The sequence below is a fragment of the Lepisosteus oculatus genome, chromosome 12 (genome assembly GCF_040954835.1).
Source record: "Lepisosteus oculatus isolate fLepOcu1 chromosome 12, fLepOcu1.hap2, whole genome shotgun sequence".
NCBI lineage: Eukaryota > Metazoa > Chordata > Actinopteri > Semionotiformes > Lepisosteidae > Lepisosteus > Lepisosteus oculatus.
In genome coordinates, this window is record NC_090707.1 from 3,867,594 (window position 1) to 3,889,880 (window position 22,287).

The 22,287-nt window shown below is 47.8% G+C and overlaps 2 protein-coding genes across 8 annotated transcripts in view; one reads left to right on the plus strand and one right to left on the minus strand.

Annotated features, from left to right (window-relative positions):
• Positions 1–11,924, plus strand: part of epb41l5 (erythrocyte membrane protein band 4.1 like 5) — a 42,073-nt gene extending 30,149 nt beyond the window's left edge. The window contains exons 18-27 of one of the 6 annotated variants that reach the window (XM_069196683.1): positions 102–193; positions 1,142–1,270; positions 1,838–1,902; positions 2,556–2,675; positions 6,439–6,535; positions 7,718–7,795; positions 8,220–8,270; positions 8,503–8,672; positions 9,922–9,993; positions 10,573–11,924. In XM_069196683.1, coding sequence (XP_069052784.1) covers positions 102–193; positions 1,142–1,270; positions 1,838–1,902; positions 2,556–2,675; positions 6,439–6,535; positions 7,718–7,795; positions 8,220–8,270; positions 8,503–8,672; positions 9,922–9,988 — 869 coding nt within the window. In that variant the 3' untranslated portion in view covers positions 9,989–9,993; positions 10,573–11,924. Of the gene's footprint in view, positions 1–101; positions 194–1,141; positions 1,271–1,837; positions 1,903–2,555; positions 2,676–6,438; positions 6,536–7,717; positions 7,796–8,219; positions 8,271–8,502; positions 8,673–9,921 lie in introns of all 6 variants that reach the window. The other 5 variants (XM_069196685.1, XM_069196682.1, XM_069196684.1 and 2 more) reach the window with 5 other exon arrangements.
• Positions 11,925–12,718: 794 nt separating this feature from the next.
• Positions 12,719–22,160, minus strand: klhdc3l (kelch domain containing 3-like). Of its 2 annotated transcripts, none has more exons than XM_015358451.2 (8): positions 22,022–22,160; positions 19,078–19,296; positions 18,590–18,672; positions 17,909–17,987; positions 17,190–17,230; positions 16,477–16,597; positions 15,730–15,916; positions 12,719–15,020 (listed from the first exon to the last, which is right to left on the minus strand). In XM_015358451.2, exons 2-8 carry the CDS (start codon positions 19,220–19,222, stop codon positions 14,417–14,419), a joined length of 1,260 nt encoding a protein of 419 aa, XP_015213937.2. In that variant the 5' UTR covers positions 19,223–19,296; positions 22,022–22,160; the 3' UTR covers positions 12,719–14,416. The 2 variants fall into 2 exon arrangements, with proteins under 2 accessions (XP_015213937.2, XP_015213938.2); XM_015358452.2 differs by having other exon boundaries at positions 19,078–19,299.
• Between the last annotated feature and the right edge of the window lie 127 nt (positions 22,161–22,287).

The window sequence follows — 22,287 nt, forward strand, 5'->3', positions numbered from 1 at the left end:
GGTCGTGTTGCACTGCGATGAAATCGTGCAGCGTCGCTCTCTCACCGTGTCTCCTGTCTCCTGTCCCCTGTTTTCTCACGCTCCTGCCACGGGCCCTGAAGAGGCAGCAGCAAAGCTGAAGCAGCTGGAAATAGAGGCTGTAACAGCTGTCGCTCCCCACCGGTCCAACATCAATGTGAACGTGAACAGTCAGGTCAGTGACTTCGCGAGTCCGTTTCTTCGAACAGCTCGATCTGTGAATCGCGTGCTTATTGTGTGCTGATAAGTCTCTTCAACATCCGTTTTATTCACAGAGAGGCCCCGATATCGGAAGACCTCTGCTGTGCTCTGCCCCAGTGCAGGGTCAGGGCCGAGGACACACAGGGTGGCCTCTCTGCACAGAGGCTCTGACTGGCAGCAGAGGGACAGCCCCTCTCGCGCTCCTTCCCAGTTTCTTCTTAATTGCAAGGGCATGACGAAGTTAAAATTTGCATTCAGATCCCAAGTGACGGATCCCAAAAAGGAAAATGTACCGAGCTCCTTCGTTTCGGTATTATGTGCCACTTTCCCTGGGGCTTGGGCTAGGATGAGAGTTTCGCCGGTGCAGTTTTAGGGAAAGCTGGCATGAGGTTCGTTCGTGTGTTGTGGCTCTACAAGCCATTTATGCAAAACACTTGGTGCATACCAGCACTTGTCAAGTGGGAGAGCTTGTTTCTGAGCAAGCTTCCCCTGGCCAGCTCCCTTCCAGCACTCTGGCCATGTGTTTGCTCCTTCTGCAAGGCAGATTATGGAGCTGTTTAAGGAGATTAGGAGCAGCAGACAGCAGGCTAGTATTGCCTCACAAAAGAATACAAACAACTGGGAGATGAGCGGTAGTCAATTTAAAGCAACAGAGCACTCTGCTGGCGAGAGCAGCAGGCTTTGAGCCCGTCTCAACACCCTTTCAGCCGGATGTCCCTCGGTCCACAGCACAGCTTGGACTCCTTCCTGTTTTTTACAAGACGTTTCATTCAACAAATAGAAAACCCGACTGTTTGCGTTCTAAATCGATCATGATTTAGCTACCCAACGAGAGAGCTGAAACGTCTGCCATAGTTTAAAACGTATCCTCAGAATCTCTTGGACGATTTCCTGTACTGATGACAGGACTGTCTTCTTGCAGGAGGAGGTGGTGAAGCTGACTGAGAAGTCGCTGAACAACGTGACCAACAGCCCTGTCCTAGCTCCAGTGCGCCCCGCGCCGGATCTGAAGAGCAACATTCTGAAAGCACAGGCAGAGGCGGCTCTGAAGGTAAGACCCAGCACATCTTTACCACTGTGCCGTTGATCCAGAGCCAAGAAGCTTCGTCAGCAGTCTGTCGTAATATGACCTCCCAAGTGGCTCAACCGGTAAAGCTGCTCGGCTAAGTGCAGGCTGAGCTCCGTGGCTGCGGGTTCGAGCCTGGGGTCAGATCACCAGCCAGCTGTGACCAGGATCCCCCAAGCAGTGCCCAGGGTCGGGTGGGATAAGACTGCTGCTCCCCAGCTCTTGGCAACAGCGCCCCCTGTGGCTTACAGGCATGCGGGACCGTCGATAATGGAGGCGCCTATCCTCCGATCTGCGCGGGACTGCGATGTGTGGAAAGCCAAGGGGCGTGGAGGTGGGCGGGCTGAAGGAGTCCGCCTCCACTTCCTCATCCCTTCCCCCGTGTGCGGTGACGGGGTTTGTTGCTCAGCTGGCAATTCCAAACCCCCGCGGGGCTGTCGATAACGATAACAAAGCGGCGGTTTTACATTTGAGCAGAATATTCCTGAGGTTGTCATTGCTAGGAAAGCTAGGTGCGATTTTCCTTCCTACGTCTCCCGTTTCCCCCGACAGGTCACAAGAGAGGACGTTGCAGCTGCGGGGGACAAGAACTGCAACCTTCAGGAAGCTGCGGCCAGGTACAGGAGTGAACCGCGGACTGGGCTGCCGGAATTCAAGGAAGAGTCGGAGGAAAAGACCTGAAAAGGCTTTCTTCCGTTCTGGATGACTATTGTGTGCGCTTGTTAGAATCAGGTCGCACAGGCAGCACGGGCTCAAATTTCAGCCGGGTTTAAAACGCACAGTGGTCATGAATATTCAGTTGTCCTTCCTGAATAATTCATCTCCGACATCGGCTGCTACGCTCTCGGGCACACTAGCCGCATATTCTGGGCTGGGGCTGCACTCCACTCATCATAAAGGCGCAGAACCGCTTGAAACCCCAAATGAGTGCGAGGGACCGTAACGGGACTAGCTTTGTCTGGCTCCGGTTGACATATCTGGGGACCTGAGAGTGTTTAAAACAATCCCTGAGTTTGTCACCACGTTGTCCAAAAAAAAAAGGCCCATTTTTCATGAAGACACAAAGGAGTTTTTGATCCAGTTTTAGTTCTGTTATACATGTAGTGAAGGCCGTCTTGCACAGCGCGGTTCCCCTGTACGGTGTTCTGTGAAAAGGCGGCTTGTCGAGGTCGAGCGAGAACATGTCGCAGCTGTGGTCGGCGTGCCGTCCAGCGGGTTTCGGCCGGACTGCGGTCGCCTCCAGCCCTTGTCCTCTGTGTTTGTGCCCCAGGAACAAGGGGAGCTTGGGGCGGCTGGGCAGCGCATCCTCGCTGCCGGCGTGTGGGCGCGCCGAGCGGCTGGACTCCAGGGACCCGCTCAAGCCGAGCCCGCTGGCCTCCGCGGCCCCCAGGTAAGACCCGGGCGTGCGGGTAGTGTGGCGGGGGGCGGTGCCGGCGTCTGCTCCGGGTTAGCCGAGCAAGAAGGGAGCTCGGTGTTCGACGTTTTATCTTGGAGCCGAAGTGGACCGAAAACGGATACGCATCAAGGAGACATTGGAGCCGTTAATCCGTGAGACCGTGCGTCTGACACGGGCGGAAAGTGGGACAGTGGGAGATTACCGAGTGCCTCTCGTCTTTCCGCTGCGTGTGTCATGTTCTGTAGAATTTTAATTCCCTGCGAGCGGGATTAAAATTTCCTTCGAGATATTGTTAGGACAGGCACTAAGTCTCTGTACAATAGCGGTGCAGTGAAATGTACACCCCAGGGGTGGTGTTAACCGTTCAAATGTATTTCTTCATGCAGCGCTTCTGTTTTTCTTCAGGGTGGCTCTATACGGCCACCTGGCGGTGGAAGGATGCTAGAGGTACTTTAATTCTTGTGAGAGAAAGTTGGCTCTCTCACAGTACGAGACCAGAGTACACCGCTGGGGGAGGTTTATCTTTCCACTTTTCCTCGTGGAATTGACCTTTTGTCTGGTCCCTTCGCCACCAGCGCCCTCTGACGCAGCTCCACGCAAGATTCTGCATCTGAAATAGCTCCACGCGTGTTCGGCTCCAGGGCTGGTTTATGTAACTGTGCTCCCAACGTAGAGTAATGCCACATCGCGAGAGGACGATCAAAGTAAATGAGCTCTTTAGCGAGGGCTGTCTCTACACGTGGTGTGGCTGCTGTTTTGTTTCGTTTGTAATCGTCAGTGCCGAGAGTCGCAGACAGTTCAGTAATCCAGTGTGGAGCCGAGTCGGTGAGCCAGGCAATAAAATAAAAAGGTTCACTCCGCACTGAAAAGATGAAAAAACGCGCCGTGGATCCTTCCTCGTGTGCGTGGGTAAATGAGTGAGAGAGCTTCCTGCTCGTCCGCATCCAGGCTTTCGTGGGTTTGAAGTTTGAAAGAAGGGGGGAAAAAGTGATGGAGATTTATATCATCTCAATATAATATCTAATTTACCGGTGGAATTAAAATACAGAATGTATGCAGACAGCCCCTCAGGGATGGAAATGGGGTATGCATTAATTAGGGGGGGGGGGGAGATGAAATGGGCCAAAAATGTCTTGACTGTTGTACGAGCATTGTTCAGTTTGTGCACTGTGCGCTTTTTATGGCTGCCAGCAGGGGGCGCCTGCTCCCTATAATAGCTGCTCCCAGCATAATCCTGACCGTCTGGACTTTTCAGTACTAATTGATCACTTTTACTGATCTGTTTGCTTGTTCAGACTTTTTGTTAGCGTGTCTCCGTTCTCAGCCCCGAATTTCAAAAACACTGGTGTTTCCGGTAAGTTCCACTGTGTAGGGTTTCTTACCTGCACTTCTGATTACAGGATGTGCAATAATTGATCCGTTCGTGAGAAACGGACACAGACGGGAGGCCGCTTCGGGTTACACACCTGAATGTGGGGGTTCTGAAACTCCCTCTGAAATGAGTTCATATTTAAGAATTAAAATCTTAAAGTAGAGACACAGCAAATATAAAATCTTGCCTGGTTGTGTGCCTCTCGAAGAGCTCCAGGGGTTTCTTTTCACAGTCTTGAGACTTACAGCGACTGTGAAAAGAAACTGTTTTGTGTTCTTCACCATGTTTTCTTCCTTAGTGCTGGTGGGAGGGGCAGCGTTTGGCCCCGTTGCGGCCTTGTGGCGCAGTGCCTCTCGTGTAGCTGTCCGGCCTCGTTTTTCGGGCTCTTCTCCTGGAAACACGGAGGAGGGGGACGTTCTCTAGTTCCAATCTGGGAAAAACGTCAAAAAGAGCAAATCTGTTCACAAGAAAGGAAGCACACGTCTATGTGCGATCAGAGAATTGGGCCTGTGGCTTGTATGAGTCCTTTGCACTAGGAATTATACCAAGGCTGTCGTTGTTTGAAAACTGGGATGTTAAAAGGGTCTCGCTTCAAACAGGAAGCAGCAGAGTCGGTAGCAAAAAGAGCCAGGCAGCCCTGAGGCTTCGCTGTCTTTCCTCTGATCTAAAGGCAGAGTGAGGCGAATCTTGATCTGCATTAAGTGCAAGTGTTTTCAGAAATGTGACATCTTTTGTCACCTGTGTTTTTGTCATGTTAACAAGATGCTTTCTTAGTCCTTCTAGGGGATAAGAATCGCTGGCTTGCTCCCCCACGGGAGCCCTAGTTCACAGCTCGTTTACCACCACTGCCATCTCTATGAGCTCTCCCCCGCGAGTCCTAGGAACAGCTGTCAGGCAGATTAAACAGCAGGATCTGTCGCATGCCTGCGGGGTTTGACTTCGTTAGGCATTTGAAACGGCACGTTGACAACCCCTCCCCTCAACACACACTTCAAAGTCAGGGTGAGCCAGTGCAGGACTTTTTATAGCACCAATACATGTTTGGCTAATGCTGTTACCCTTCCAGATCAAAACGTGTGATGAAATGGGTAAATTGACGCACACTGTTTGTGGGGGAAAAACGCACCTAGAAACCTTTTCTTTTCTCCAAATTCTTATCTGATTTTATAATGAAATAATATCCTTAAAGATTCCTCAAGGCCTAAAATCTTAAATCTCTAAACCTTCTTTGATTAAATCATTTTAATAGTAAATGTTTTGATCATGGCCGTAGTCCACAGATATGCAAAATGCTCACTAATGAAGATGATTGTGATAAACGCGGTACCTGCACCTCAGGAAATGGTCTCTAAGGTGCAGGACAGCCCCTTTTTCACTCTCATGTGACACTGCCTTTTTAAAGCCAACCTGCTTCATTTTCCTTTAGTCACCAGTTGTTCCATTGCAGTCGTTACCCGTAGCCCGTTTTGCAATCCATTTTAAAGCCCTATGCTGTCCTAAACGGATGTAGTTTAGTTGTGAAAGTAGATAGCAGGGCAGGAAATGGGCTTCAGTTTAACAACACCTGGAAGGAATGGGAACACTCTTGTTGACTGGCCATTTGGTGTCTTGTGGTGTGCTGATAACGACACCAGTCTGGTGTGAAAGAGCTCCCGGTCCAAGCTGAGGGCCTCAGTCTACACCAGTCCTGTGCCTGGAGGAGCCCTTTGTCAGACAGTTTTTGCTCCAGCTGATCTTTATCACCAGGCCTAATTGCTGCCTGTATCTGATTTGCTTGCTTATTTAGACTTTCTTGCTGCACTTGGGCCTCGGTTTGGATGTGTATAGTGTTAGGACTCCCACATTAAGAGACTCAGATCAAGTTTCCCATGTTTCCTACAGTGAACAAAACACGGCAGAACTCCATTCCTTTTATTCTGTGCTGCTGCTGCAGATCTTTGCCATCCCTGATGGCGAGAGGGAACGGAAGTGTAGGAGCAAGAGAAGTGTAGGAAGTGAGAACAGAAGAACGGTTACAAACTGGAGGGGCCATGCGGTCTATCGGGCCCGCTTGGTACTTAGTATCTCAGTGATCCCAGGATCTCAGCTAGCTGTTTCTGGAAGGAAGTCAGGCTATCAGTTTTCACAGCATGGCATGAGAGCTTGTCTCCCACCCTCTTGATACAGAAGCGCCTTCTGTTCTCAGTTTAAAATGCACTTGCATGTAGCTTCCAGCTGGAATAAAGATTTGCCAAGGCTCCTCCTACCCAGCTTGGGCACTTATTAGTCTTGAAAGCCAGACTTTTCTGTTCAATGTTGAAGTTTTTTCAGGCTGCTGGTATCACCTGGCAGAGACTTGCCCATCACGTTGACTAACAACAGGAACTGTTTTTTTTCCTTCTTCAGCAATGAGGTAAAGGGCAGCGCTGTTACTGAAGATCATGCCTCTTCCTCAGCTCCCTTGTTAACGCCTGAACCTGGCAGCGAGGCTGTGACCCTAAAGGTATCCTAATACTTGTACCTTCACTTGCAAGCCTCAGTATTCATTAAAAAATATTTCACGTCATCAGGAAACATAAAGCCTCTCTAAACTCCACAGTATACTGAAGCCAAGCCATAAAAAGATTTGCCATAACGTGACTTGCAAAATTATTCTCACGATTGAGCAATTTGCACATCTTGTTGCTTTAGTGTCAAGTAGATATGACACTTTGAAGTAGCAATTACTTGTTATATACTCAATCTACTTCACACATTCAAGGCAAGACAACAAAAATAAGTAAATAGATAAATAATTACCTTAATAAGCCACATGGTTAGTTGAGTGGAGCTTCTCTCTGTGTGCAATCATAGCGGTTAACATGGTTTCAGAATATATGCATTAATATCTTGTAAGGTCCCTCAGTCAGGTTGTGTGTCTCAAACGAAGATTCAACTATAAAGACAAGGGAGCTTTCAGAATGGCACAAGGATAAAGTTGTGTAAAGTCGCAGATCAGGAGAAGGGTATAAAAACACTTCAGAGACTCTTACTATCTCTGAGTCGGGTAAAGTAAAGGGTTAAGAAGTGGTACGCACCTGGACACTGCCTAGATCAGGCTGTCCCTCCACCCTGAGCAGCCAGGGAGAGGAGGCTGGTTAGGGAGGCCACTGTGAGACCAGCAGAGCTACAGAGTTCAGTAGCAGACACGTCCTTGAGGGGTCCAGTCAGAGTCCTGGCTTGAATCCTGGGAATCTGGGGGAATGCCTGGAATGTGCTATCCGTAAGGGGTCCCCAAGAGATCTGAGATAACATGAGCGAAGCATGAAGAGGAGAGGGAAAAAGTGCACCAAGCTGGGACAGACTGACCCAAAATATCTGGGGCTGTAACCATTACCAAAGGTTCTTCCACCAAATATTGAGTTTATAGGTCATTTACATTTACTTAAATTTATACGTTTTCAGTTTGAGCATTCAGGTTTTGATTCAGATATTAATTTTGTGTTTTCCACAAAGTACACCCTAGGAAGAGTCTGGTACTTTTGCAAGGCACTGTTTATCAGTGATGCATTTTTATTGTAAGTTAAAAGTAAAGATTATTTTCATGCCTAGTAAAATCTTGTTGATTAGACATGACATTTTTTTGTTCTTATTTACATTTTGTTTTTATCTTACACCGGTTTATTAAATTCTGTTTGGTACACAGGCTAAAACTGAAGAACTGGACACCCTAATTTCATCTCTAACGGATAATCTAATCGATTTTACAGATGCCGTCCCATTGGTGAGTTTTAATGGATGTGCATTGTCTCAGTGTTGAAGAATGTTATAAACAACTCACACTGAACTATTCTCCAGTTGGTTTAACAACAGAGCTGATGAAACCCCAGTCTGGGTTTGATCTCTGTGTGCTCCCCAGCCACAGGCTGTAGCTTGTCCAAAAAGACCAATCCAAATGGGTTCCTTGTGCTCAGGCACACTGCTTTACATAGACATAGCGCATAGCTCTGTAACATCTTGAGTGCCACTGAATCTCAGGGCTCGTTTGCAGCAAATTCTTCAAAACAGCTTTGTAAGAGTTCCGTTACAATATCTGTTTTCAAATATATCGGAGTTCCATTAATTATTTCATCTTCTATTAATTAATACAAGCTGTCTTTCAAGATTTCCGTAATTCGATTGGTTTTGTCGTCCCTCCATTTTTAAAGGTTCAGTCTAAGCTGATAATTGCTCCTAGATGGATTGTCCCAGCAGCTCCTGTGAGTAGAGTGTGGAGCGGTCTGTCTCTGTGTCGCTCTCAAACGCATGGACCACAGTTGCATGACTATTAGCTGTCCTGTTCCTTCTCCAAATGAATGCTCTGATTTGATCTGCATGCCTGCACTTCAGTAAAAATGACATTTTTGCTCCTGTTGTTTTTGCATTGCGTCGCGCTCTGCTTTGTTTAACCTCCCTTCTCTCCTTGGATTCCTGTGTCTGTCCCCTTCCCAGTTACCGATCTGCCGCTCTCTGTCATCGGCTCAGGGTGGTGGCGTGTTCACGAATGGCCTTTTCGACAGCGATGGCAGCTTATCTACAAAAAGCCCACAGCTGAACCCTGAGGTTGCCCCTCAGGCTGCACAGCCTCCTCTCCCCCACACTCCTGCTGTGTTGGCTGCCAGGTATTGTTTTATCACTTTATCAGCCGTAAACAATTTCTTGTATGAGGGATTTGTCTTTTCACAGATCCCAGCTTGCTCTCCATGAGACACACAGACAGGGAGGGAAGCTTGGGGTCAGAGCACAGGGTCAGCCATTTATACGGCGCCCCTGGAGCAGCTGGGGTGAAGGGCCTTGCTCAGGGGCCCAATGGAATAGGATTCCTCTGCTGGCCGTGGGATTTGAACCGGCAACCTTCCAGTCACAGGCGCAGATCCTGAGCCACAGCGCCAGCGCTCAAGTGGCTGCTTCTTTCTTGTGCCCGTTTTCCCCACCATGCAAGAGCATTATTTTCTTTTGTGCTGTGTAGAAAGAAAGAGTCCACTATTACATCTGTGACATTGGACAACAAGTGCCAGTCCTGTAGCTGATATAACTAAGGTTCTATTTGCAAAGAGCATTGCAGTGCAAAAAAGTAAAACAAGGGAGCAGCTCTGATCGCAATAAAACACATGTCCAGCGTCACAGACGGTCCACAGCTACTATTCCATAATGAATACTGAAGAGGGCGTCTAGATCCTAAGCCCTTCTGTTTGCCTTGAATATAAAGTATAACATCCTGAAAAGTATCTGGCAAATACACAGCACCATCCTTTCTCCTCTTGTGCATCTGTCTTTTATTTGTCATGCTTACCTTGTACAGGTGAGTTGATTTTACTGCGGAACTAACTTACTGCGGAAAAGAGTTTTGTTTTTCTCCTCTCTGGGTCATTTAATGCAGATTACACAAGGGCATTGTTCATTCCTCCTTAGTTCTGCATTTACCATCATAACACGCTATTTTATATAGTGCCTTTAAAAAGTGGCTTCTCAAAGCGCCTACAGTAAGAAGGAAAAAATAGGAGGTTAAGTCTGTATAATGCAGCAGAAGATGTATTTGCGCAGACTCAGTTAAATGAAAGTTTTGAGCCTGGCTTTGAAAGAGCTCAGGGAAGGGGACTCCCTGATATTCTTAGGGACGAATTCCAGAACTCTGGGGCGCAGGAGAAGGCTGTGGCACCCCCAGAGTTGTAGATGATCTTGGGGGACAGGAGGAGGAAGGAAGGCTGCGAGGTGGGGAGTAGGAAGATAAATCAGACTACAAGTACTGTGGTGTCAAGCCATGCAGGACCTACTCGCTGCCACATGCAGGTAAATGCACTATTGAGCCCTGTGTTTCCTGGCAGAAGTGTCCCTCTGTACTGACCTCTGTTCCCTTGTTGTGTCCTCCAGTACAGCGGGCAGCCCAGCCAAGGAGGAAGCAGCGAAGTCCAAGCGCCTGCTGACCACTGAGCTCTGAGAGAGGCGAGCATTCCTCTTTTAAGCTCTTGATCCGTACTACTGGTATCTGCGTCACAGCTCGACTCCGTCACGGGACTCCGTGTTTCTCCACCTTGAGCGTTCCAGCAGGGGAGGGAGAGGGGATCTCTCTCTCTCCAGCTGGAACATGAGCAGTGAGCAGGACACTGGCCACAGGGATTGTAATACTTTTCTTTTACTGTAGGAACATTGCGAAGGAAACGTTTTTAACACTGATTATAAGGTGCGCACCTGGACAGGTTTCCAAACCAAGAAAATAACTCTGTATTCCCTCTTCGCTGAACATTCCGATTCCTCCGGACTCTCCGCTCACTCTGTCCTGGCTCAGACGGGCGTGGCAGAGATTCCCTGGGGCGAACACGGAGGCAGAGGAGGCTGGCGGGCTCCTGTCCAAGGCCCTCCTGCCCTGCCGGCCTCGTGCCTGAACTCGGCAGGCCTGGGAGGCCATGCCATCTGATGACTGGGATTTTTCTGCCGTTTTAATTTGATTTTAGGGAAATGCAAACAAATGTTTCCTGGAAATGTTCAAGGTGCATCTTTCTTTTATTTTTGTTCTTTGTGAAGAGTCCCGATGCTGATCTCAGGCCTCGGGCTTCAGAAACCCCCCAGACTGGAACCACTGCTGGTACTGTATGTGAGAAATCTTAGCGTGCAACAATGAGCCATGGAAACTGGAAGAATGGACTAGGTCTACACTGTACTTCTTAGTTTTTATACTTTGCCTTATTTAGTTTCTAGAACTATGTAACTGTTTTTCTTTCTTATACATGTTAGCTACTAAGATTTTGTAGCATGTAGCACCTTTAGCATCAACTATGTATGATTCTAAAAAAAAACGTAATCACTTAGTCTTCATTGGTTATATATACTGAGCCCTGGCAGCAGGAACAGCCTGTGCTGTTCCAGGCCCTCGCTCCGCTGCCCTGTGGCCGTGTGCAGTGGGATTGTCCTCATGCACGCACGCACTGGCCACTGGGCGGCAACTGTCCGTCCTCGGTGTCTGGACTCACTGCCGCTGGGACTGGCCTTGCAGAAAATCATTCCCAGCCAGCAGCAAGGTGCAGTGGCCTTCCGGTTGCTCGTTTCCACCCGGGCTGGACATCGGAAGAACGGTTTTCAGCGCTTCGGCACGGGGCAGCCCTTGTCCATCAGGCAGTGGGAATGCTCGTCAGGGGTCGTCTTTTTACCTCTCTCCATTTGGACAGTCCCTGCTAATAGGCAGGGACAGAATATCTCGGGTCTGGGAGATTCCATCTGACTTCTCCCTCTGCTCTGCTGGCCAGCTGTGCATCTGACGAGCTACCTGTTCCTGCCGGGACTGGTCGACGTCCGGCTGTCCTTTCTGCGTTGTTCAGAGCTGCCAGTCGTGCTCTCACACTGTGACTGGTCTGCCAGAGTATGGCAAGTTGGCATATGTGCCGTACTAACGTTTAGTGGACTTTCCTAACAGAAAACCATACCACAATTTTGTACTACTAGATCACAGTTCAGTTTTGATCCCCAAAAGCATCATTTCGGCATCACTTTTATTCTCGGACAGAAGGAAATCCGTATCTGGCCCCAGGAAGGACTGTCCGTATAGGATACAGTTTTTCTGTTTCTTACTCATTTTGTATCCCGAGTTGCATGTCGTAGTGAACAATACTGTAGCTCTATCACCACTCTGGTAGGTCTTTATATTGCCATGTAAGTGCAATTCACTGTAGCATTCCTAACTGTAATTTATTTTTGTAAAGTGCACCATGTTTCACTTTGTATATGTCGGTGTAATCTTGATGTAAAAAACTGGATTAGGAAACTGCACTGACATGTATTTTGTATGTACATTGATAAAGAGCTGGGAGATTTTAGTATGCCTGCTGCAATTTTATATGATGTAGGATTTCTCTAAGTAAAATGCATACTTTTAGAACTGTCTTGCAGTTTTTTTGTTTGTGCGCTGCTTATTTTGGTTACTTCTGTAAATTACCCAAATGGGCAATGCCTTATTTGACGGTGCCTGCCCATAATCATTCTGTTGCAGCAGCTGGATAAGGAAGGGAGCCCATCTTTTGATGGACTGGTGCTGCAGGTTCTTCTGGAGGGAGCGTAGCTTTGGAACAGCAGGCGGTTATCACAGTGCAGCAAGGAGCAAAGAGGGAAAAGGATGGATTAAAGTCCATCATTTATCCTTGGTAAATTATTGAGCTCCAAAAGAAATCAAAGCTGACTATCCTGACCCGCTGTGTAAATTGTGCTCAGAGGATGTTCACAGTGCTAGTTTTTTTTCGGTAAGAGCGCTGTTTTTTTATTTTGGTACTGGAAAAAAAAGCCTCTATGCTGTCTCCCGCACAGGGCACTCGTAAAATTAACTGTACTGTGCAAGCGACTCCTCAGCTGAGCAATTTACAGTATACATGCACAGTATACGAATAATCTTACTGCACGTAATCACATAACGTCTGTTTAAAGTAATCTCAATTATTTACAGTGACTTTAAACAGGGGGCAGGTAACAAAAAAAATTCAGTTCAGCATTCCTAGTAACCCAGTACCCCTGGATGCTGCCCACTGGACAGGCGTGTGAGGATTGGAGTTCCTGTTCATCGCCGCGTCAGAAACTTGTAGCTTTTCACGGTCAGCCAGCGACCCTCCGTAACGGCAAGAGGTGTAAATGTAGGCTGGAAAAGCTTGCAATTGCAATATGAAACTCCCTCACTTCAAGAAAAACATTTCATTGAGGGGAAAAAAAGGCCCTTTTTATTTGTTTTCCAACATGTGACCAAGCACCCTTACCAGTTTTTGAACAGCTCCAGAAAAAGCTCAAGTGAAGAAAACTTACGAAAATCTTCATTTTAGCAATGCAGCATTCAGAGTTTCGGAGGCATGGGAGTGTTTATGTAATATTAAGAATTTAAAAAATATTACAGTAAACCTAAACATTTTTAAATATAAAGAATTACTGATCACTGATTACTGATCTTTTTTCATGTGATGCCCTTTTAAAGTTACTATTGGTTGATTACAATTCTGAAACATCCAGAGCTGTTTTTTTACAATGTTTCAGCAGTCGAGTGTTCTGTCAAGCAATTTACAGGTGCTGCTGACGGCACATCCCACGGCCCCTTTAGTGTCTCAGTCCTGCAGTCCTCCCGATACACGTGTACAATTTGGGGCATTTCTTTTCCAGATGATGAACAAGATGTTCCACAAAAACGGTCTTCCCTTAATTTCCATTCTGCTGTGAAAACTATTTTAAAATAATTATAACTCATAATGACTACCAAAGGAGGCAGATAGCCCAAATGGACTCATTTGTAATTGTTCGACAAGAACACTACCCAGAAGGCAATGAAGAGGTTTTGCAGATATGTGCAGAGAAATGGATAGGTGCCCTTTACATGTCATTGTAAAACAAATGCTGAACATTAATGACAATGTATTGACCCAAAGTGCAGGTTGCCCCATCTTCCTCACACACTCTTCCGACTCGGAAGACCTCATCCTCTGCAAACAAGCCCCTGATGCTACAGTCCTTGTTCTGCTTTGAACACAAGTCAGTTACTCTGCTCTTAACTCACAGGGTGTAAACAGGCTTTTATTCCTGGAGCTGCTTTTTCTTCTCACTGTGGGCATCATGAAAGGGAGACCGGCAGCGTGTGAAAACAACTTCATGGCTGAATGTTCCTGAAGTGTGGGTATGTTGGAGCAGGGGGTCCGGCTCTGGTCCTGGAGGGCCAGGGTGCCTGCAGGGTTGTGAGGGGTCTCGCCAGCCGCAGCCCCCAGAGAGCTGGAAGAAGCTGTGAAAATGCTGACAACCTGCCTACAGGCCAGGCCTGGTCTTTCACAGCCAAGCTGGAATGAAAACCCGCAGGACCAGCCCTAAACCAGCCTGTTGTACATCATGGCCAGTATAATAATGCAACACATTTGGATATAACCGTGGCATGGCGTCTTCTGGTTTTTAATTCAGCAGGCTGTTCTAGAGTTATTTTTGGTCTATTTAATTAGCTGTTGCTTAACTATAATACTTCTCATCAGGCTCCAGCTGGTTTATAGCAGAGCAGACTGTACTCTTAATATATAAAATAATAGTAAAATCCACACTTGAATTTAAGAAAATAACTTCAGATTCTAAAGGAATACCTTCTCTTAAGAGCCTAACCTCTACAGTATGTTTTTCACAGGCCCTGATTAAAATGTATGTTATTATTTAAAGGAGCAGACAGTAATATTTGGTACTGTATTACCGAAGTGTATAGTTGTATAGAAAATAGTTAACATGTTGGAGGGGCGTTACCAAAAAACCTGTTAAAATAAAGTTAAAACTTTAAAATCTGTTGCATGGGACAGTATTATCAATTATAAATGTGATTCAGTGCCTTTTTCCCCAGAGCCAAGTGCTTCCAGTCTTCACTAGAGGTCAGGGGTCAGAGGTCAGCCAGCGTCAGCTGCCAAACAGAAATGCTGGCACGTCGGCTTAAAGGCTTCCCTCCTATGACCAGCAGCAGGTCCACCACACGGTCCTCTGGCACGGAGAGAGAGTCTTTTCCGAAAGCCTCCCTGTTCACCACAGTAAGGCCGCTGGTCCTTAACGAAGGCGGGCAGAGCCGGTCGTCTCTCTCTGGCGCCCCACTGCTCGAGGTTTCGCGACCTGACCCATCCATGCCGTTTTTTATGCAGAACGTGTCCAGTTCAATCGCGCCCTGCATAGCCGCGGAGGGAAAACACCTGTTCTTAAAAGGCCTGAGCCTGAGGCCGTCCTGCTTCTCCGTGCTGCCGGGGCTCGGCCCAGGCGAGGGCGCCGTGCTCCCCTTGGCCCGGAAGCCCGGCCCCAGTCCAGTGCTACAGTGGTAGATCCGCGCGGGAGGGGAGGCGTCCGCCGCTGTGGAGAGCTTCTCCCACGTCTGGGACGTGAAGCTGAATCTCCACAGGCTGTTTTTTGGGAAGCTGTGCGTCTCCCCTCCTCCAAACAGCAGCATGCTGTCTTCGTACCGCACAGCTGAGTGCCCCACTAGCTTAGAGGGTCCTGAACTGGAGGAGGAAAAAGAATAACGTTATTTCACGAAGATGCTTTTCAGGGGGATTGATGTTAAAAAAACACAAAATGATAGAAAATGTCAAAAGTAACCCGCCCCTGGCATCAGATACGCCTTCTCTTATCCTAGCATTTCTAATGTAACGGTGGGTCACCCCATCACCACCTGATCGCCTGGTGCAGAAGTAGATATCGAATGATCCTGCTACGGCACAGCTGTGTGCTGCAGGCGGCTGCACTGGTTAACAGGCTGAAACCCAGGATCTCGGGCAGTTTCAGCGGTTTCCGAGATGGGCCGAGGTGTGGTGAGGAACAAGGAGAGTGATGGCTGTTGAAGTCAGCAGCAGGCAGTGAAAGCTGCCATGGGGTAGGTGCTTGCAGGCCTGGGTACAGGCAGGTTCGGAGATTCAGATCCTAAGTCTGGGACCTGTGGAAGATTTGGGATTCCATAGGAATTGCCAAGTTTCGCTTTCTCATCCTGTGAAGCTGTGCTGAGGGCCGTACTGCCACAGGTATCTCAGCGCCAGAGCACCTTCCCAGTAGCTTTGCACCTCCTACCCCTCTACAGCTGCCTTCAACGGTCTTGTGGGTGCCCTGGCCTAAGAGGTCAGGATGCAATCTGACATCCATGCCTTGCTATATTTCTGTGAGCACTAGGAACATGACCATGCCTGAGCATTTCTCGCAACAAAGGTCCAGACTCACAAAGCCTTGACGCTGGACCAGGACTGGCTGCAGAAGTTCCACTTCCAGAAGTCGCTCTGCTCCCTGAGGCCCATCAGACCTCCGTAGAGATACATCCCGTCCCGGTGCACCACCGCTGAGTGGCCGTGCCTGGGCCCGGGGCCAGCGTCGCCGAGCGGGGGGAGGAGTGAGGACCACTGGCCGCAGTCTAACACACAGCACAGACCACATGCACGAAGGTCAGTCTCGCCCACGGTAGCCCACTCTCTGCTCCTAGTCAAGGCGAGTCAGTTCACCTCCTGGAGCATAACGCTCATGAAGGGTCCAAAGAAAAATCAGAAAGGAAAAGGTAGAATAACTCTGTAACGATACCGCACTATTATACAATCGTACGGGACATTACTATCCACAGAGGGAAACTGAGAACAGACCTGAGTTTTATCACAGGAGTGGTAGCTCACCTGCAGTAGGAGATACAGTAAGGCTCAGGAAAGAGCCTTTCATGCTTGGTACACACAGTAGGGGCTAAACTTAGCAGCTTGCAGAAATAATTCACCTCGTTTGTAACTGGCTCATTTATACTGGGTCAATAAAACCACAATACTGAAAATTAAAATTCTGAACAATGGATCTAGGGTCATTAACAAAAAATCCTGCAGGCCTATTCCAAATGTCTTCTCCAATGGAAAGAATACGAAATATAAGCAGAGAAAAATATATACCAAGACATTTGAAGCTTTGCATAATTGTAAATAGACACAAACTGACCAAAATCAAACATCCAGAACTCCTGGGTAGAACCTTTCATATCGATGTATCCCCCATAGACGTGCATCGCAGACTCATAGACCACAGCACTGTGACCCCATCGGTTTACTGGAACCCCACTCTGAAACACCAATTCATCATGGGAAAGGAGACACGCATCAGAGACAAGAGCTCATGCATATTTAAAACACGGTATCGATTACCCGGTTAAATGAGCACCTTCAGAGATGCACTCTGCGAGCTGTGGGCATGACAGCATTTAGTTCCCACGGTTACTTACTGTACTTTAACAAAAACCACAAAGGAAATTCACAGATCTGCAAACACGACACTGAGCTTCACACACAGAATGCAACTTCTGTGTTTACATGTACAAAAGCAATTAAAAGGTTGTTCTTCTATAACATTTATTGCCACCGCATCTATATAAGTATATAAGTAAAGCACTTAACTGCATCTAACTTTTTTTCAGAGCAAACCAGAAATAGTAGAGACATCTCCTTTTCCTCTGCATTTTTAAAACTTGTAGACTTGTCCCTGAATTTAAACTTAGTTCAAAGTTAGCCAAAACCCCTGCTGGAGTTCGACATCTTCAATAAAAAAGCCAATTGATAGATTAGGTTAAAATATGGGACAGCCCCAGCGCACTCCGTGCACAGTCATACCCAGCAACCTTTGTGAAGAACCCTCCAATAATCCGTACAGTACAGTACCTTGCTGTGTGCTCCCTGCCAGCGTGCCCACTGCTTCTTGTCTGTAGGAAAGACACGTCCATAGCAATTACTTTATGAGCTACACTGCGCTTTCAGGGGGACTGGCTGGTCTCTTCCACACACATCCAGCTCCACACTAGAATACAGATCACTCAAGACACTTCCTAGTGCGCTGGAAGTTAGAAGTAACTTTCATCAACCTGGTGACTTGTCTCCAAGATCTTAATCCACATTAGGATTTCTATCCACAGATATATTCACATCATTTCTTTGGTCACTGTTATGTTATTTTTGATAAATGAGATGTCTATTTGTGAAAAGTGTGTAATGAAGTGCACTATAAATTCCTAAGCAACTAAAAATGCTTCAATGGAAATCATCTCAGCCTAGTTACTAATGTTACTTTAGCACATTTTGTTTATCCCTCAATGTTGAATTACTGTCTCTCTACCCAATTATACATGTGGTTACTTAATTTGGACAGCAATTCTGAACTCTTGTGTAGCAGTGTGAGGTAGTGGTTGGGCCTTCTGTACAGAGGGTTGGGGGTTCAGAGTCCAAGTTGGGACTCTAATATTACACCCTTGAACAAGGCTCAGTATGTCACTCAGGGTGATCCAGTAAATCAATTCCCTGTTATATAAATGGGTACTCACCAGATCATTGTTGCAAATAAGACTTTCTTCTCAATTAAGGATAAAAAACCTATTTTGATCTACCTATATCATACAGCCAGAGAGAGGTCTTCCCCTCTGTGTAGGCAGAATCTATCATTCCCCCGAAGACATACAGAAATCCCTGAGAAACACACAGGATGAACGATGTTAGTGTGAACAGTCTGTTAACGTGTTGGAAACAATTCTAAATTCAAAGTCTCGCAATCGAGAGCAATATTTCTATCGTATTAAAAGAGATATATTCACAAGCCTGCTGGTTTACAATGTAACAGGGCTGCCTCATGTCACATGAAGTTTTGCTGCTGCGTTCTTAATGGCAGAAGATGGCGCTGTGCAGACCAGGAAATTTAGTCTATTTTGTGATCTGAATTGGAGGTTTTACATGTTACTGTGTACATTTCTACTTTTTCTGTGGTTTAAAATGTACTTCTCAATGCTCATTCCTTCTAACCCCAATATCTAAAAATAGCTTCGCAGTTCCCCTTTAAATAAAAGAGTGGCCCTGTGACCTCTGGTGTTTGAATAATTTTATTGAGTCAGTCAAGGCAGTTCTTCTTCAGAGATACAATAGGTCACATGCACTGTGTGGCTGATATTTATCCAGTAAAAAATGAAACTGAAGATCTCAGCAATTCTTCTGACTCAGTAAGAAGGCAGTCTATGGTTATCGACACTGGCCTGACGGAGCCGCATGTGGCTCTGGCTGGCGGCGAGACTCCGAACCTGATGTGTCACCATCGTGTGCTCCTCCAGCTCCTTCGGGGCCTCTTCAGAGCTGCAGTCCAGCTCAGTCCACTCGCTGCTCGCTGACAGAGAGGAGCACAGGCTAGGTCAGCAGGGTCCGCACTGTAAAGCACAGACCCATGCACCACACACACACACACACACACACACACGCGCGCGCACACGCCGTTCTCAGAGCTGGAAAGCAGGCCCAGGAGCTGATGAAAACCACCTTCCCTCGGGTTTTGAGTGCGACTGCAACAGCCTTCCTGAAAGCAGCCAAACTGCTTTGAGGGCCCGCCCGCGTGCGGTCTCTTCCCCTGTGCAGCAATTCGGGACATAGCTGTCTATACAGAAATAAAAGAGCAGCTCGGGGATATTTCTCATGGAGACCAGCTTTCTTCCCCACTGGCCCAGTGTTTCTGATTACAGTGCACTGCAGGACAGTACACCACCCTGGCAGAAAAGCAATTACTGTCACGACTTACCAGCGCTGTACCTCCAGAAGTCATTCAGTCTGCCCTGCCTCCGGCCGCCGAGCAGATAGATGTCGTCTCCCTGAGCACAGCAGGCGTGTTTGTATCGGTCACAGGGAGCCGGCCCGCTCTGAGGAACACGGGTCCACAGACTCATACTTCAGCAGCTCCGTCGCCGTTCATCCGACCCGTCCCTGCAGAGCCCACATCTTCCGGAGAGCCGGGACAAACCTGCTGGCAGCAACAGAAAGACAAAAAAAAATCACTCAGAAAAAAAACACAAATGAAAAAAGACCCTTCTCCCCTATGTTTTAATCCAAACGGAGCAATGGTTTACCAGAGACTACCATATTGCTGCAATATTTCTGCCCTGGAGTTGCTGCCAGAAAAATCAAATAAAAGGAGGGCTCTAGGTCTTAACAGTCTTCAACAAGCAAAGCAAGAGTGCGCAAAAACAAGCAGTCACATGGGACTCGTTCAGGAACAGTTATTGTACCATCTTTAATAGAAACCGTGGAGGTAAAGTACACAAGAGCATGAGAGGGAGACAACCAAGAACACGCTTTCCCGAAGTACTGTTCAGCTCAGTTACCTGTGGCTGTACGATGACTTTTAACAGAAAATCTGGAACTGATTCGATAATATAAAACAGCAACTATTCCAAGACCTGGCGAAGAAGGTTTCAGAACAGAAGAAGACACGTTTTCACAGCTGTCTCTGAATCATCCCTGTGCATCTGTGCCCGTCCTGGGACGGAACAGCGCCCCAGCCAGGCCAGAGCCCCGAAACCGCTCCCCGTTCTCCTGGGATCCCCACCAGGAAAAGCAGCTTTTGGTTCACAGAGGGAATAAGTATTACAGTTAAGAGGATGAGAATGTCAGTAACAACGACGACTCCGGACCGAGGGCACGTCAGGGCAGGGCCAGAGCTGTCTGCCGTCCCTCCAGACCGGTCCCATCCCTGCGGCGGGGGGGTCCGCAGGCTCCGAGGTGAGCCCCCAGCCCAGGCAAATCAAAAAAGGGTAAAACCCACAGTTCTCTGAGAGTACGATACACAGGAGAAATGGGTGGACAGAAAGGAGCGAGACTGTGTTACTGCAGCCGATGGGTCTTGAACTGCACTGTGCGCCAAAACTTCCTTTGAGGGGCCAGACCACCACACCGCCAGCATGCCTGGGCTTCCTCCTCCTCCTGCTGCCTCACGTAAGCCAGGGCGCTGTGCTCTTTCCCGAAGGCATCCAGCGCCTGGAGCTGTGGCGCCCCCTGTCCTTCTCTCTCTGTGTGACCAGGAGGCTCCTCCACACCGCAGGAGCTCGGCGGGCAGGAGATGGGTGTCACGGACGTCCAAAGGGACTAACCGTGGGGAGCAGGAGAGCGGAAAAAGACCCATATGCGTAGCGGCGAGACGGGAAAAAGGCCCGGGCTCATTAGTGCAAAGAGTTCAGGAATGCCGTATAGAAACCTATGCCCTCAGGGAGCGGACGTGGGGCGCCCTGGTGCTAGGCGGGCCTCAGGACATCCGAACCTCAATGCTGAGCGAGGACAGAGTGCAAGACCCGGAAATATATAGCCCAAGGGAAAGAGAGGGACAGGAAGGACAGCAGACTGGAAGCTAGGGACAGGACAGAGAAGGAGTGCCCTCTGGCTGCAGAGGGCGTGACAATGGGCTCCGCCGCGTCACCGGCGCCTGCTGGAAGACTGCGCTCTTGACGCCGAGGAATCGGAGGACGATCCAAAGGCCGACATATTAAAGCACGACCTAGTGCTGGATCCGTGCAGCGGCCAGATGCAATTGTAAAAAGTCAGTTCTTCTTGATTCCAGTCTTTTTTTTCCCCGTAAACACTGACAGCTATTAATAGGTACACCATCAAATCCCTTGATACCGTATGCCTTCTAGCAACGTGAAACTCACAACAACCTATTTCATTTCGCAAACAGTAGTGTTTGGTTTTTTTTGTGTGTTGTTGTTAACAACTGAGCTGTTTTGTGCAGTATTCCTCTCTCGCCTTTCTCAGATCTATCGTTCTCCTGGAGGCGTCCTCAGATGAGAGTTTATCTCACAGCTTCCTAGCTGATACATCCAAGCCGGTAAACAAGTTACAGTAACGAGTAAAGCTCCATCGTCCAGAATACCCGACACGAGTAGAGCGACCCCACTGTAGCCCATCGTTTGTAGCACTTGGGCATAGGAGCGTGAAGCTCACAGGGCTGAATGTTTTCAAAAAAGAGTGAAGACATCTTTAAAATATAGGGTCAATTTACATCTAGTGTCTAGGTTTTAAAGACACTGCTTGAACCGCAACTGAGAATCTGTCTTTATCCTGAGACTGAATTTTATCTCGTCATCTTTAAACGAGTACAGTACAGTACTCCCTGAGTCTGTCTTTCTTAACAATAAGAGAGAAACGATGCAGCTCCGGAGACGAATAACGACGTTTAAGAACATGTAAACAGGATATATACATTTATGTCACATTAGGAGAGGAAAGAACTTCGTTATTTCTATAGTCTCGCGTTTAAGGCTTTTTAAAATGGCATGCAGTCTTAAAAAACGCAAGCAATGGACAGGATTGGAAAAAAAAAACTTCTGAGACGTTGTGGAGATTTTTCTAAGCCATGTTTTAAAACGCGCACACGCACAAAAAAAAAACTTTCCCTAGAGATGGGCGAGCGCAGCGAGTGTAATTTGCGATCTCTTCCCGTCCCGGGTTGTTTTAGACCTCGAAGAAACGGCATGAAACTGTCCCAGAAACAGCTGGAAAGCGGTTCATGACAATTATAGGCTCAACCCAGTAACTCTTTCTGAAGCGCCGATACTGTCGAGGTTGTCATGTGCGCAGTCAGAAGTAGACATAACAGCGGGTCAAACTCTGAGATTCACGGATCTATAAAATGCTCACATTAGAGATTATATTAGAGGTATTAAGATTAGTTTGGGATTGTTTTTTTTACTTACATGGGGACTGCAGCTCCTCAGAAAACACGCGTCTCATGCCCGTGGTTTCCCTTTCCGAGTCTGCAACGACGTTTCTTTTCCCCGGTTCCTGAGCTGCGAGAAAACAGGGCGTCTTCACTCGCCCGGGGCGCCCCCTGCTGGCCGGCTAGTTCAAGCGCTCTCCAGCTCCGCAAAAAACACAGCGAAACCTACTGCCAGGTCAGCAGAAATAGCCCGTACTTAGTCTGCAGGCCTCCAAATAGCCATATGTGTGCGTGACGTATCTG

Bases quoted from the DNA above. Each gene is read 5' to 3' on its own strand.
- klhdc3l (XM_015358451.2), bottom strand. From the start codon at position 19,222: ATGAGTCTGTGGACCCGTGTTCCTCAGAGCGGGCCGGCTCCCTGTGAC. The intron at 17,231-17,908 runs GTAGATCAAAAT...TCTTTCCTACAG, and splicing joins TCTCTGGCTGTATGATATAG to ACAAGAAGCAGTGGGCACGC. The intron at 15,021-15,729 runs GTGAGTCTGGAC...TTCCTCCTCCAG, and splicing joins TGGTCCAGCGTCAAGGCTTT to TTCAGGACCCTCTAAGCTAG.